Raw genomic sequence first — 16,616 nt, 5'->3', positions numbered from 1 at the left:
ATAGGCCATATCCAATTCACTTTTTTTATCCTAAGTTTAATTTATGACAGATAGATGCCCTACTATCCCCTTTGTAGCAGTGGTACCCCTGCAGGGATGCAGAGACTTCTGGGGGTGGATGGGGCCCCAAGTGGAAAGGGAAGAATTGTTTTTTTTTTGGCCTCATATATCCTTGAAGCAAAAAAAAATCGTCATAAATTAGCTAGCATCCCTGTGAGACCCTTCTGATGTTGTAATTAAGGCATCTAATGACATTTATTTATGTTTTCAAAACAACGTATTACATTTTAATGTCCAGCGTATACCAGTTGCCTGTTCTAACATCTTGTCAGCAGGCAGGAATCGAGTCTTAAGAAGGCTTCATAGCCGAAAGCTTACTCCTTTTAACTTCTTGCTTTTACTGATGGCTAACACAATACAACACTCCACTGCTACTACTATGAGAAAAGTGAACTGAATAAGGTCCCAGATGTTTATGACTGAAGTCTAACTAGACTAGCCCCATGCTTGTTTCAGGTATATGATTCAAACACTACTGAGCAGAAAGATCAGCAGGAATGCCAGGGAATTTGTATTGTTTAAATTGAAATAAATATGTTAGCCTCCTTATCCCTCTCAGTACAGGTGTCGTTTAAGGTATACACCATGAATTTTGTTGGATTGAAAATTCAATGGGAATAACATTTGCAATGTGAACAATTCTTAAGGGCTGTGTCATATTGTAGACAAGTAGCATGATTCCCCCTCCCCTACTAAGACTATAAAAATAACATTTTGGGTTTGATCTTCAATGCTATGGGAATTAACCCCCTCCTGACCGCCTAACGCCGATCGGCGGTGGGAGGGTGGCAGCTACAGGACCGCCTAATGCCAATTGGCATCAGTTCCTGTAGGCAGAGATTAGTGGGGAATGCGCACACAGATGGCAGGCTGTTAGGGAAAAAAACAACATTTTTTTTTAGTTTGTACTAGCGCAGCGCTGTACAGGGGACAGCTTTGTCACTTAGCTGTCCCCTTAAGTGGCTCACAATCAGATTCCTATGGCGGATCTTGAGGGGGGGAGGGGGGGAATGGAATAAACAATAAAATTGATTTAAAAAAAAAAACATGTTGCAGGAGCGTCAGATACCATCAACAGAAAGCTCTGTTGGTGGGAAGAAAAGGAAGTCAAATTCATTTGGGTGCTAAGATGTATGACTGCACATTAAACAGTTAAAGCTGCGCAGTGCGGAATTGAAAAAAACTGGCCTGGTCAGTGGTCACTAGGGGGGTTGTAAGCCTGTGGTCCTCAAATGGTTAAATGGAATGAATTTCTACTGATAGATGAATAATTTCTGGATTGCAAAACACACTCATCTGCCTCTTAAAATGTCATGTATTCAATTTTTATTAAAAGATTGTTATGCACCTACATAACCTTATTTACTGGTAGGAACCCTTCAATACTGCCAAGTCTACACAATACCCTAACCCTGTCACTAATTACTTGGTTAAGTACCCAAGTTATTGAGTGCTGTTATTTGTTTATTTCAGCACAGAGCACTTCTGCATAATTTATGTTATTTAATATACGGTAAGTATGCTACACCAAAATCTGTACATGCCTATAAGCAACATTGTAAGCTATTACTTACATACTGTTCTTGTTTAGATTGACAGTAACAATAATTAAAAAAAAAAAGATTGTTATGCATAAAGGGTGCAACAAAAGCACAAATTAGATAGGCAGAACCTAAATTAATTGTAATCAAGGCCACGCTCCTTACAATCCAATGTGCTGTGTTGAGTTCTATAGCTAAATTCAGGATTTGTGGTATTTAGGATGCGAGTGGTGCTGAATCATTAAAGAGGAGCTGTTAGGTATAAGGTCTCAGAGAAAATAAACACATATATCAGTAGCTAAAGATTGGCTGTACTTACATTACATATGCATTTCACTGTCCACGTTTGGATTTCACAGAATTTGTATATAGTATATGCAGAGATAGATGCTCCTGACAGCTCATGGCAGGCTCCATGTTTTTCTGTCAAATGTGTCGTCATGTCCTGCCTGCTTCCTGATCACAGATAAGCTCGTACTTGAACAACACAGTGTGCAGTGAATATTAATGAGCCATGTGGCTAGGAACAATAGCTGACTCCTGCAGTGTACTCTGCCCGGAGATTTATCAGTGCTACGCGCTGGACTGATTACAAGCTGCTGTAACGTCTCATTAGCAGCCGAGGGGAGAGCCCCAGAATGCTTTGCAGTATGGTATGCGGCTTGCGTCTTCTTAAGAATAACAGCCTTGCTGATAAGCACACATCAAAGGTAACTGAGATTTTTATCTTCACTAATGGCTTTTGGGCTTCCTTCTAAACTGTTTAACACAGGAGAATAGAGGTTTAAATTAGCTTCTGCAGCCTGACAGTTACTCTTTAAGCAACAAAAAATAAAGGATGTGGTCTATTCAAAACCTTGCAGAAATGCTTAACACACATCTCATGGCCCAATAATGCCTACAAAGTGGCTTCCAAAGAAGTTTAGCCAAGTCTTTTAAAAACTCCTCCAGATCTTTGAAAAGTATTTTGAGGCTATACCACCTTATAGGATTGACGCTTGTGCAAATGCCAGAATGAAATGCAAATAATGCTTTGTGTTGTTTTATATGGTGAAGTAAATTATTAATGCAAACATATAATTTTCTATGAATGAGGCTTAAAGCAAAAAAAAAAATGTTAGCTGAAGTTTCATTTTCCCTTAGGAAATCGTGTAAAGATCGATAGGATTTATTAACATTAGTGTCCCTAAACTAACCTGGGCATAATTACATATCATTCAGAATGGAGCTACCTGAGTTTGGATCCAAGTTCCAGTCAATATCCATCTGCAGTGTTTTGATTTTGGCTCCTGCAGCTGGAATCTCAGTGGCCACTGTAGGCTCCGCTGGCTCCACATTATCTTGGTTTTGTTGCTTATTGCTGATGTATTCTGAAATCAAAGACACAATAGGTTAATAACCATTCAGGGAACAAGTAAAAAGTTTATAAATTGAAGAAATTTGTAAAAATTGCTACTTTATTTACTATGAACAACTGTTTATTTTAGATGTTCATACCTACCAACTTTTTGAGATAAAAAAAAGGAACACTTTAGACATGTCCATGCCACACTTCTAATCAAGCCCCACCCACACCCCACCCTAGTGGCACATACTACAAAGCATTTATAAAGCAAAATTCATAATTTCATATTTTACATGGCACTGATCTTTCTACCATCAATAGTTTTCCTTCATATTATTATTTGAAAATAAGAAATATATACATTTTAAGGACGGGTGTAAAGTGTAGATTCACTTAAACACGTTTTTTTTCGGTAGAAAACTACATACAAGACCGGATTTACCTCACAGGAGCCTATAGGCACAGATCTCTTGGCAACCTAGACTTCGCCCTCTATGAACCTACAAACCCTCATTGAACTGCACCGCAAGTGTGCTGGCTGAGCTAGCTGTCACTTCTCCCTTACTTCCCTTACCCATCATAGGCACTACAGGTGCCCCTTAGTATTAGGCAGCCAGAAGTACCCTCAGTATTAAGTAGCTAGAGGCGCCCCTGACTGAAGGGAGATCTCGTCTGTGGAATGCCGTGACCCGGGGGAGTGACCTCTCATTTACACTCTCATCAAGACTCTGCATAGGGAAGGGGGCTGAATCAGCAAGCAGAGTATTTAATTTTCAAATCTAAGTTTTAAATATGACAGCAGGAAGTTGTCTGGTTGCTATATACAAAAAAAATGATCTTCTTTGCCATGCTTTATATACAGTATATTTACTACAGTTGTGTCTGATTAGGATACTCTACAAATTTCTCTTTAGTTAGTCCAGATATTTCTACATAGACACACATTGGTCTGCTCTGGTGAAGATCATGTACTGTAGTATGGAGAAGAGAGGGATGAAATGAGCCAGAGGACTCCTGCTGCCTGGGCATACAACCATTACCAAATGGTAAAAAAATACAATGCAGTAAGTCATAATTTCTTTCTGCAGGGTCCTTTGCAGTCCATGCAGATATTAGAATGTCACCTGAAATTGTCACAAATAACAGTTTCAGGTGACAGAACACTATATCTATATGAAGTATGCAGACACCAGATGTAGGACTCCTAACGTGACTTATTGTGGTCAGCGTGGGTAACTATCTTCTGTATCCACAGGCTTCCCTGAGCCCATGAGCAATCACTATTAATGTCTCTTAGGCAATCTATCACATGACATGCCCAAGGCAGCTGATTTTGGTGCCCACTCCATTCTGTTTAGTGCCTGATTTGGGCATCGCTATAGGCCCTTCTGTTAATCAGAATCAATTTTATTTGTCCAAATAAGTTTTCACTTACTGGAATTTGACTTGGTAGTTGCTTAACAGACACAGACAATACAATACAAAGACAGGTAGTATAGATATTACAAGTCAAGGACAGTATATGAACTGCACCATCCAGCTGCCATAGGTGGTTTATCCTTTGTTGCGCTTTCATGATGATAGTAACAGTGGTGTTATCCCACTTTAGGTTTTCTGAGAGGACACAAGAAATTTGAATGACTCTACTTGGGTCACTGTAGATCTATTTATGATTAGGGGGAGGTGCTGGGGGAGTTCTCCTAAAGTCTATTATCATCTCCATGGTCTTAAAAACGTTACGTTCCAAGTTGTTGCTGCTGTCCCACTACACGTCTAAATCAGAATCAGAATCAATTTATTTTTGCCAAGTAATTTTGCACCTACAAGGAATTTGTCTTGGCATTTGCTTAACAAACACAAACAAAAACAATACAAGGACAGACAGTGTGTATATTACAAGTCAAGGACGTTATAAGTATAGTGGCAGTAAGCAATGTGAGAATTGTTCATTTTCAGTTCTGTGCTGATTACTTTCAAGTCCTAGCAGCTCTAACGTGGTTCAGCATTAAGTATGGCTACCGCTTGAGGAAAAAAGCTGTTCCTGTGTCTAGAGATTAATCCCCATTTTGTATGAGACGTACTACTGTTGAGTCATCTGCAAATGGCTAATTACGCTATAGCTGCGCAGCCAGAATTAGTAATTCAAGTGCTGGTTATAGCCAGACCCTGAATTACTACACCAAAGTAATACATTAGGTAATCGTAGGGGAATATATTACCTAGTGCAGGGAGAAACGTCTTTCAGCTTCCCTGTGTGCCTAAATTCCACGCGGCCGAAACATATGTACTGAACATGCCTACTTGCCCACTCTCTCTTCCAAAGCAATGTGAATGCATTGGTAGCCAAGCTTTTTTTTTATCAGCCTTGCTCAAGGGATTGTCAGGGTTTGACCTTCATAGTAAGTCACGGTTGTGTTCCACTACTCCCTTTTCTTCCTTTTCCATAGGGGAAGGTAGATTTTAGTAGATGTATCTGGTAGTTGCAGGTAGGTTGAATGGGGATTAAAAAAAAAAGTAAGCTAGGCACACAAGAATCAATTTGTGTGGTCGAGTTGATCCTGTTAATCAAATCTGCAGGATGTCTGTTGTCCCCAACATATCCAGTAATTCTTTATCAATTTTGTGTAGTTTATTGATCAAAAGAGTGATCAGATATGTTGGTAAATCCCTGTGCAAGTGGACCAGGGTGTAGCAGTGAGGGATCGATGGCCTCATAGTGTTGCACTACATTAAACAGTACAATGCTTGTAGTTCACTGCAAGTAGTAACCGCACAAAAAGAACCAGGAAGGCTCATGCACAGAAGAAAAATCCATGCATGAGCGTCTTCGTTTGACTGGGCATGTGTGGACTGTACTTGTGCATGCCCAGAACAAAGAAGTTAGTAGCTGGATGGAAGCACACCCAGGGCAGCATATACGACAAGCTCTTGGGACCCAGAGCTGGAACGGTCGGCACCAGGAGGATCTGGGAAGCCTCTGGACTATGCAAAGCCTTTCCTCTACAGTGTCTCTTTTTAAAACTTTTTTCCTTTCAGGATTGCTTTAAGGTATTAATAACCCCATAATGTGGACAAAATCTGACAGCAGACTGCACTTACTGATACTGACACAACAGATAAGCTTGTTGGAAAACAACGGTTTTGCAGTGGTACCTTAAAGAGGAACTGTCGTGAAAATCTTAAAATTTAAAACGCATACAAATAAGGAAAACAAAAGTTTGCTTTCTTAAAACAGAAAGAATTTGTGATAATTCAGGTTGGAGTGAGCATATGATGTCTCCCAGTGCATCACTGCTGAATATACAAATAAGAAGTACATTTCTCCCAGAGTAAAATGAGCCATAAATTACTTTTCTTCTATGTTGTGGTCACTCACAGTAAGTAGTAGAAATCTGACATTACAGACAGATATTGGACTAGCCCATCTTCTCATAGGGGGGTTCTCAGGGTTTTCTTTATTTTTAAAAGCACTTAGTGAATGGCAGTTGCTTAGTCCAACTGCCAAAATAGTGTGCTGCGAGCAGGGAGGCTGGCCAGCATCTTTATGTAAATCTTTTTCAGGGAATGTCTTTATAAAGAATAAAGGCCATACTGCGATTCCCCTATGGAGAGATGGACTAGCCCAAAACCTGTCAGTAATGTCAGATTTCTACTACCTGCTGTAAGTAAGTGACAGCAACATGGGAGAGAAGTAATGTATGGCTCATTTTACTCTGGGAGAAATGTACTTCTTATTTGTATGTGTTTTAAATTTTAAGATTTTGCGACAGTTCCTCTTTAAATACGTGGGTAAAAAGAAGAAGAAGAAGAAGGGTTGGGGAATCAGCACAAGAACAGCTGCACATCAATGAGATGTTTACCTACCCAGGCTCTAAACTAACACCAGGATTTTGTATGTACATTTACTTAGGGCACTTTAAGTGTTTTACTTCCATAGCACCATGCATATCAGCCAAGGATTTAAAATCAAAATGAAGCCTTTTGTTCTTAATTCAAAGCGCTAAATGGTGAATGTTACACTGGTGGACAAACTGCCATTTTCAGAAACATTTGTACAGTATCATTAGTGCTTTGTAAGGCAAAAGAAATAATATGAAAGAACACAGCAGCTACTAATGGTTATCTGCTTGGCTAATACTCAATGGAAATTAATGTGCTGGAATGCAACAACTAGAACACAAAGCTTTGAGGACTGACAGGGCGTCTCATCACTTAACATTACGCTGGCCACAAAAATGTTTGAGGTTTGACAGTGTTTACAGTCTGCAGCTCAATGAACAAATGACTTCAATCAGTTTACGCATCTGGATTATTCCTATGTTTTGATCAATGTTTTGATCAGCATCTCCAACTAGATGTCCCGTGGAAATAGTCACTACAGAAAACTCTCTTCTAGTAAGTGGCTAGCATTAAACTTGTGAGTGTTCAGCGCCAGACCTGTGAATATAAGCTGTAGTGGCCCACATTTATGTGTTAAACCAGCATTTTCTCTTTGAGATTAAATACTTCAAGTGCAACACCACTACTTTGATAGAGGAAAGGACACAATTCCCCCAGGACAGTTATATACAATGCATGGATTTTACAGAATGTTACCTCTATACAGTATGTTAAGACAAATGACTGCCATGTTTTCCTGTGTGGAAATAACACAAGATCCGGTACTACATACTGGGGAAAAGTTATAACTTCCAGTACCGCAGATCTGTTGTGACTTAGGCCTCTTATGTGAAGTATAATGAAAACATGACATAAAAACTGTGAATTCTTCTAAAGACAATAAATAATTGTAGAACAAAGCATACAGAAACACTAAGCCACACACTCATTCAAAGTTTAAGTGGCATATGCATCCAGGGTAAATCTGTATACACATGCTAGGAGGATTTCGTATGATCCGGTGTTTCTCCAGAGAGGCGCAGTTTATTAGCGATTAGTAGCAATCCAAACAGTTGTTTACAAAGGAACTGTGTGATCTGATGCACTCCGGAAAATTGTTTGGTGCACTGATTAGTTTGGGACTTTGTCATTGTGGCATCTGAAGCTTTTTTTGGCACCTATAAAAGAGGTGATTCTCCAGGAAGCTTAGGGCTTAAAGAGAATCTGTATTGTTAAAATCGCACAAAAGTAAACATACCAGTGCGTTAGGGGACATCTCCTATTCCCCTCTGTCACAATTTCGCCGCTCCCCGCCGCATTAAAAGTGGTTAAAAACAGTTTTAAAAATGGCCACCAAAACAGGAAGTAGGTTGATGTACAGTATGTCCACACATAGAAAATACATCCATACACAAGCAGGCTGTATACAGCCTTCCTTTTTAATCTCAAGAGATCATTTGTGTGTTTCTTTCCCCCTGCAGCTATCTTCCACTGAAGTGTCAGGCTTTTTCTTCCTGCAGAGTGCAGACAGCTCTTCCTGTATGTAATTCCTCAGTATGTAAAAGCCCAGCCAGCTCAGTGGAGGATTTATCCAGCTTGTAAAAGATAATAGAGCAGAGAGAACCTGCCATAATCTAAATAACACACAGGCAGTGTGCAGAGAGGGGCCTGGAGGGTGGAGATGCATCACAGAACCACAACACTGAAGAACTTGGCAGCCTTCCAGACACAGGCTGACAAGTCTGACAAGAGAGAGATAAGTTGATTTATTACAGAGATGGTGATAGTAGAATGTGCTGCAGAAAGCCAGAACACATTAGAATAGCTTTTGGAACTTGTAGGGTGATAAAAAACAGGATGCAATTTTTGTTACGGAGTCTCTTTAAAGGCTGGTACACACGGGGGACCGTTGTAGCTGTTGCTAGCACACAGGAGACGTGTGCGCAACAGCTCGGCGACAGCTCCGCCTGAGCGACAGCTGTCTACACGTCTCTGCCCACAGGCAGAGACACGGCGGAAGCTGTCGCCGAAGGTTCGGCCCCCTGCTGGAAACTCCGTTTGCAGTGTGTGGGTAGCTGTCGCTAGTCCGCATACACACAGCGGACTAGCGACAGTTGCGGAGACAGAAGTTGCCGTGCGATTGACCTTTCCAATCGCATGGCAACTGCTGTCTCCGGCGACAGTTCGGGGTGCACACCTCATACACACAGGACAACTGTCGACGCAACATGCGCGTGCCACGTGTTTGTGGCGACAGTTGTAGCCCGTGTGTATGGGCCTTTACACACAAAGGACTTCACACACGGCAGTACTTATAAACAAGTAATTGCATTGTTAAAAAGAATGGCCGATCTATGTATGCATGTTTATTTGTGGTATGAGAGTGGGTGAGCCTGTCGCTACGAGCGCTCTTACAAGATTACTCAGAAGGGTTTGGTCTTAATGGGAACGTTATTCTTCACGGAGAAGCGAATTGTAGTGTGACCAAAAATGGGTGCGTGCTAAATAGTGGCCGCTGGGGCGGCCCGCTATGGGAAGTGCGGCTACCAATAGAGGTCACGACCATTTATTGTCACGGGGGGGGGGGGGGGGGGGGGGTATTAGTTTCCCGGTGGTTGGGTTATTAGTTGCCCGGGGGGAGGGTTAGTAGTTGCAGGGGAGAGGGTTCTCAGTTTCCCTGGGGTAAGGTTATTAGTTGCCCAGGTGGATGGTTTTTAGTTGCTTGGGGGGGGGTTATTAGCTGTCCGGGGAGGGAGGGTTATTGTTGCCCGGGGGAGGTTTAGGTTATAGTGAAATACTGGCAAATATTGCTGCTATTTCACCATATTAAATAGGTTGTAGAATATCTGTAAATTTACCAATATTCTATTACCACTATAAAATGTTACCTTTTACAATTTTTTTTTTCAATTATGCACTCGCCCAAATTAGCACGCAGGTGTTTTCAATAAAGTTTGCATTTTTATATAGTCCTTTGAGTGGCGGTTAAAATACTTTTTTGCATGTTAAGATACACCAATGTCTAGTACTAAGACAGGAAAAGAAAGGAAAACATAAAGCATATAATACACAGTATACTATGAATGTGAAAAGTGGAAAACCATTAGTACAGTGTGTTAAGGAGTGAGCAGTATTGATGAGATAAATAATGGTCTAAGAGGCAAATCAAATGTCCCGCAACTTGATCAACATTTTGAAAATGATGAATGATGAAGATACAGGACATTCTTGGCTTGGAAGTCCCAAACCAAATGGCCAGTTTATGCAGATGTGAACAAAGCTGATTGAAAAGAAGAGGATGTAAATGAAATACAGGAGATAACAAAATGACAGAGATAAATAGACAATGGTGGGTCAGTGTAGGGACAATGCTTACAGGAAGAGATCTGATGGTATGGGGTCAAAAGATCAGGTGACAGAGAGCAGGAAAGCAAGCAGGTAGACTCTTCTTTTGACAGAGAGAAAGATAGGGGCGACTTAGATTATCAGAACTGTTGGAGGTCTGAATAACAGTGAAGGATTGACAGCTAGCCAGCTAACAGACTTCATTACAGCAATGTAATGTAAAATCATGTTGAAATGATCATGCATAAATCGGTTTGGTGGAAAAAGACAACTTTTGTGGAGGACATATACAGGATTCATTTTTGCCTTCAATCTCCTTTAGGGCCGGTTCACAAGGACGGCAGGCGGCGTTGGGGCGGCCAGGAAGTTGCGTCGTCCTGTGACGTCCCGTTCGATGGCGGCAGTACGGAGATCGCCGCGATCGGCGTTTCTGATGCCGCGTCGGCTAGCCGTCCCTGGACGTCGCATGTGTGATCTGCAGAATCACCAATAATACAGACGCTATACCTGATTATGTGGTGATCTGCAGTATCACCAATAATACACGTATAGCTGACAAGATACAAGGTATGTGTAGTGCTTGGTGCAACAATAGACTGGGCCTTACCAGAGGAGCTGGTAGGCACTATAAGAACTCAGCAACAATAAGTTTAGCAAGACCTCACCAGAGGAGCTGGTGGGGACTTATTAGAACACAGTAACGATAAGTTTGCAAGACCTCACCAGAGGAGCTGGTGGGTACTTATTAGAATACAGTAACTGATTAGTTTAGCTGAGCCTCACCAAAGGAGCTGGTGGGCACTACTAGAGTACAGTAACTGATTAGTTTAGCTGAGCCTCACCAGAGGAGCCGGTGGGCACTATAAGAATACCTCACCAGTGGCGAGGGCCCACTGGTGAGTCGGAGCGTCAGACAGGCTAGGTTCGGCAACTAAGAGGCAAATACAGTACAGAGTCAGAAGGCAAAAGAGTAGTAGGTAATTCGGCAACAAGATCAGATGGGCAGAAGTACAAAGACGAATAGAAATTAGCAGAGTCAGGGGTTAGCCAAAGTCATACACAGAATATCAAGAATATACAGTAAACAATCTCCTAGTCTTGTGTGAAATCCCTGGTTTCCTCCCAGATCAAAGCACACCGGATACTAGTCTAAGGTCTGAGCGCTAGCACATAAGTATTCGCAACCGCAGGCGACTTGCGAGTGAGCAGAGACGGCTTAAGAAGCAGAGGACACCTCCAAGCCGTGCCCACTCCAATCAGCCAATCCCGAGCGGCGAACGTCCGCTCTGACGTCAGCCTACCAGCGGGTCAGCTGACGCGCCTCCTCCCAGCATAAAGGTCCTGTCTACGCGCGCGGCCACGCGATACAGAAACCTTATGTGCAAATGACAATTCCATCCTCGGCGTGCTAGACGCCGAGGGAACGGAGAAAGACTCTGAATAGGGAACCGAAGCGGCTGCGGAGACACCCTGCAGCCGCATATGTTACACTTCAATATTCTCTATTAGTACAGAATGCCGCCGCAAGGCTATTAACGAGCCAACCCCGCCATTGCCACATAATACCAACACTTTGCTCACTCCCCTGGCTTCCAATAAAATGGAGAATTCGGTTTAAGATTGGCTTATTCACATTCAAATCCTTGCACTATCTGGGCCCTGGATACCTGAAGGTCTTGTTGCAACTGCATCACCCCCCCCCCCCCACAATCTTAGATCAAAAGGATGTAATACCTTAGTCACCCCCCAGAGTTCACTTCAAAACCTTTAGAGACAGAGTCTTCTGTCATGCTGCCCCTACACTCTGGAACTCGCTGCCACACCCAATTAGGACAGCTCCATCTCTGGAGACATTTAAATCCAAACTAAAAAAAAAACCACCTCTTTAGCCTGGCATTTATGAACACCTGACTATTTCCTCTGTAACACAGTCCAGCCTGCAACCTTGTCTTGATATGAGACATAAATAAGCGCTTTGAGTTCTATGGGAGAAAAGTGCTTTACAAAAGTTATTGTATTGCATTGTAATACAAGGCAAACCAAGTTTAACTGTATTTAAAACCAATGACCTACATTTCTGTTTCATTTATTGGAAAAAGGAGTGAACTAACACTTGAATGTACTACACCTTCATTATTGTCCTCAGGCACAGACTTCATGCTTCCATTTGTATTTGTTCTTTGCCTTGGGTTTACTTTTTGGTTCTCAAACTGCACAAGCAATGGTATGACTAAAAGTTCCTTTGGTTGATCTTCAGTTCTGTATCTTCTCTTTCTTTGTGGAGCTCTGAAGGATTCTTCCATAATTGGGGGTAACTTTAAGGCTTCCTGTATTGAAAGTACATATATCAATATTGGTTCATAACTAACATAAATTATTTTTCATAACAGGACATTACATAGCCATAACTAATACAACACACAAAGCCCTCTACAAGCTGTCCCCTCCACCTCTAGTGATTGTGATGTCCAGGAGAATGATCATGACTAGCAAACCAGAGACTTACATGTCTATCACATGACCAAAGTGAACACATGCTTCTCCATGAGTTCTCCTAGTCGTATTCATCACCATTCATCTCCAGATACCATCACTGATCCCCCCTGGAACCTTCACCCCTCCCATGAAACCCTCCTGTCCTCTGGCTTTGTCTGCTCCTCTCACTCTTACACCCAGGACTTCTCAGGAGTGTGACCATCATGATGCGAGCCTGGAAACTTTCAAATGCATCCTTTAACTACTTCAGGACCAAGCTAATTGAAATCTATGCCCTGTTTTGGTGGTTACCTGGCTGGCAGGGCGTAGATTTCAATTAGCCACCGATGCACGCATCTGGCATATCCTTCGATCCCCCCAAACGCGCCGCTGAATCCCGACGTCTCTCGCTGCAGCTCACTTGCTCTGCCTGTCTCTATGATGGCAGAGCCCTTTGAGTGGGTCAGGAACCGATTTCATTGGCTCCTGACCCTGTGTTTAAATTTAAGCTGCTCCCATTGGATTACATTGGAAGACAGGGTCATGAGCCAATGAAAGCGGCTCCTGACCGGCTCACAGGAACTCTGCTGTCATAGAGACGGCAGAGTGGGTGGCCCAGGTTCCTGACGTGTGGCGGTGATGGCAATTGCGGCGAGTATGTGCGGCGATTCGTCGTTATCCGTCGGTGTTCCGCCATTTCTGGTACCAGCAGTCTCTGTCCTTAAGGGGGCAGAGACCACTGGTACTTACGTGGTTAAACACACTTCTTCAGACAAGCCTATAAATTGTAATAGTCAGATGTTGAGGCTCACTGCTTTTTCTAGTAACTCCTTCATATAGTGTCTTCACCCCACCACCCTCTAGATTGACCATACATGAACCATGCACGTATTTTTTATCTGTTTTGCTGGATGTGCTGATCATATTGTGTGTTGAACTAGTTGTATATCTAAGCTCTCAAATATTGTCTGTCTTGTAAACTGCACACCACCACAGACGTTGCTACATCGAAATATCTACTGTATGTAGCAGAATAATTATGGTAGCTTCAAATTGTACATCTTTACAGTGTGAAGCGGTTTAGTATTTCAGATTGCCCAGCAAGCTCATGGTGAAGGGGCTAAAATGTACCACAAAACCCTCGTTATGCAAAACAGAAGTTTGCCTTCTTAAAACGGAAGTTATTTGCGATAATTCAGGTTAGAGTGAATATATGAGGTGGACCACAATGCATAGGAGTTCTGGTTCACCATGAGCTTGCTGGGCAATCTGTAACTCTGCGTGTTTCAAGTCTTAACCCATAGAGCCAAGTTAATCAATTCCATGCACTGATGATCCAGTCTGTATGCATGTTGTATTATTGTGGCTTTGTACCATTAAGAAGCTGACTCATTATTGCATTCCAGCGGTTCTGGAGGTGTGTTTAGGTTGCATGGACTACAAAGGGACGATTCAGCAGTGATGCATTGTGGGAGACACCACATGCTCACCCCAACCTGAATAATCCCAAATACTTTCTGTTTTAAGAAGGCAAACATCTGTTTTGTACACAATATTTGTAAATGTTGGCTTAAAAAAAGAAGACAAATTGACGATCCGTATTGTTAACCTACAGTTAAAGGATACCACAACTGACATGTGGCAGAATGAGATAGACATGGGTATGTACAGTGCCTAGCACACAAATAACTATGCTGTGTTCCTTTTTTTCTTTCTCTGCCTGAAAGAGGTAAATATCAGGTATGTAAGTGGCTGACTCAGTCCTGACTCAGACAGGAAGTGACTACAGTGTGACCTTCACTGATAAGAAATTCCAACTATAAAACACTTTCCTAGCAGAAAATGGCTTCTGAGAGCAAGAAAGAGATAAAAAAGGGGGAATTTCTTATCAGTGAGGGTCACACTGTAGTCACTTCCTGTCTGAGTCAGGACTGAGTCAGCCACTTACATACCTGATATTTACCTATTTTAGGCAGAGAAAGAAAAAAAGGAACACAGCATAGTTATTTGTGTGCTAGGCACTGTACATACCCATGTCTATCTCATTATGCCACATGTCAGTTGTGGTATCCTTTAAAGGGGAACTGAAGAGAGAGGTATATGGAGGCTGTCCTGTTTATTTCCTTTTAGACAATACCAGTTGCCTGGCAGCCCTGCTGATCCTCTGCCTCTAATACTATTAGCCATAGCCCCTGAACAAGCATGCAGCAGATCAGGTGTTTCAGTGGTTCAGACTTATAAGTCTGATCTGACAAGACTAGCTGCATGCTTGTTTCTGGTTTTACTCAGATATTACTGCAGAGAAATAGACCAACAGGGCTGCCAGGCAACTGGTATTGATTAAAAGGAAATACACATGACAGCCTCCATATACCTCTCTCTTCAGTTCCCCTTTAAAGAAGAATCCCATGAAAATTAATTGAATTTGGATATAAATAAGTTTTATAATTTATGCCTACTGGTATTTATAATGTTTGACTGTGCAAGAATTATCGGCTGCAAAACTTTTAAATATTTTCAGACTTTAAACCTGGAACACATGCTAGATTAAACTTAGCCGGCCAAAATCAACAGCCTCTGCTAAAAATATAGCATGTGTAGAGCGGTTCCCAGTCCCACTGGGTGCCAGTAAATGATTCGTTTGGGGGGTCCATCCATTCAGCTGAGCACTGGCCAAGGGCATTAATCTCCCCACTTACCCTGCCTGCTCTGTGATGGTCCTCACAAGCTGTTCTGTCAGCCACCCCTCCACATACCAACTGAATGTACCGCTAGCCTGGCCCTACGTGTGAGTGAACAAGGCAATGTATACAGAGGCTATAATATGTACTGTGTATGGAGAAGGACATGGGTCATGATTTGAGTACACATATTAAAATATTTTGGTGCAAGCAAGTATACTTTTGTCACATGCAATTTAAAGGATATTTCAATCATCAACAATCATCATTCGATTCAATACAAAAAGAACCGGCTCATTGATGAGCCGGTTAGTATAGCTTAGAATGCGTTCTGTGTGGACGCGTAGCTGCCGGCTCCCGGCTCTCATCCCCACCTGGCTGCACCTGTCACCCCTCACCTAGCAGCACCCATGGGTGCTGCTAGGTGCCAGGCTAGGTGAGGTGATAGGTGAGGAGGACAGCGGGAGCCGGCAGCTATGCGTCCCACAGGACGCATTCTCTGCTATGTGGGGGGCGGCGGAGATCTTCAATCAACTTAATTGAAGGTCGCAAGATTGGAGGATACTGTATATGTTGGATCATTTACAGAGAATAATGGTGTAGGAATTTTTTTAAAGGTACAGGTAAGTATTTCTGGTTAATTAAGAATATTAAAATACTTTTCTCGTGGTTGCGTTTTTATTTTATTTATTCCTTTGTGGAAATGGGTAAGGGGTACTTTGTACCCCTATACTCATTTCTCCTGGGAGGGGGGTGGGCATCTGGGGTCCCCTTCTTAAAGGGGACTCCCAGATGCCGCCATGAACCCCCCCCGGGAGTCGTCGCCCCACCTCCTCCTGGGGCACCGGAGGTGTGGAAGAGCCCCTTGTCCATGGATTGGACAAGGGCTCCGGGGGGGGGGGAGGGGGAGGCTTGGCAGCCCCTTCCCCCCGGAGCCCCCCCCATACCATGGACCATGCGGGCTGGTATAGCTCAGGATATGAAGCCCCAGTCGGCCGGGTCTTCCCATTCTGGCTATCCCAGCCTGCATGGGGGACAAGGGGTTACAGAGGCTCGGGAGGGGGGACCCCACGCCATTTTTTTTTTCAGATTTCCCACACTCACAACATTCACCAAAAATAAAAATGTTTACTTTTTTTTAAATATTGTTTCCCACTATCTTTTTAACATATCCTGCAAATTTGGTGTTGCTAGGATGTAAGGGGCCTTTGCTATTAACTGCTGGGAAATATTTCCCACACACTGACTAGCGGCATTTAAATGTATCTTTTTTTTCTTTGAACCTCTTAA

General features: G+C 42.6%; 1 protein-coding gene across 2 annotated transcripts in view; it reads right to left on the bottom strand.

Annotated features, from left to right (window-relative positions):
- The window catches only part of KIAA2012 (KIAA2012 ortholog), a 331,067-nt gene that overhangs the window by 195,569 nt on the left and 118,882 nt on the right, over positions 1-16,616 (bottom strand). For both annotated transcript variants that reach the window (XM_068245108.1, XM_068245109.1), the window contains exons 8-9: positions 12,299-12,497; positions 2,834-2,971 (exon numbers count right to left, since the gene is read on the bottom strand). In XM_068245108.1, coding sequence (XP_068101209.1) covers positions 2,834-2,971; positions 12,299-12,497 — 337 coding nt within the window. The remainder of the gene's footprint in view (positions 1-2,833; positions 2,972-12,298; positions 12,498-16,616) is intronic.

Source organism: Hyperolius riggenbachi, chromosome 7 (assembly GCF_040937935.1).
Source record: "Hyperolius riggenbachi isolate aHypRig1 chromosome 7, aHypRig1.pri, whole genome shotgun sequence".
Lineage (NCBI taxonomy): Eukaryota > Metazoa > Chordata > Amphibia > Anura > Hyperoliidae > Hyperolius > Hyperolius riggenbachi.
This window is presented reverse-complemented; position numbering and strand designations above follow the sequence as displayed.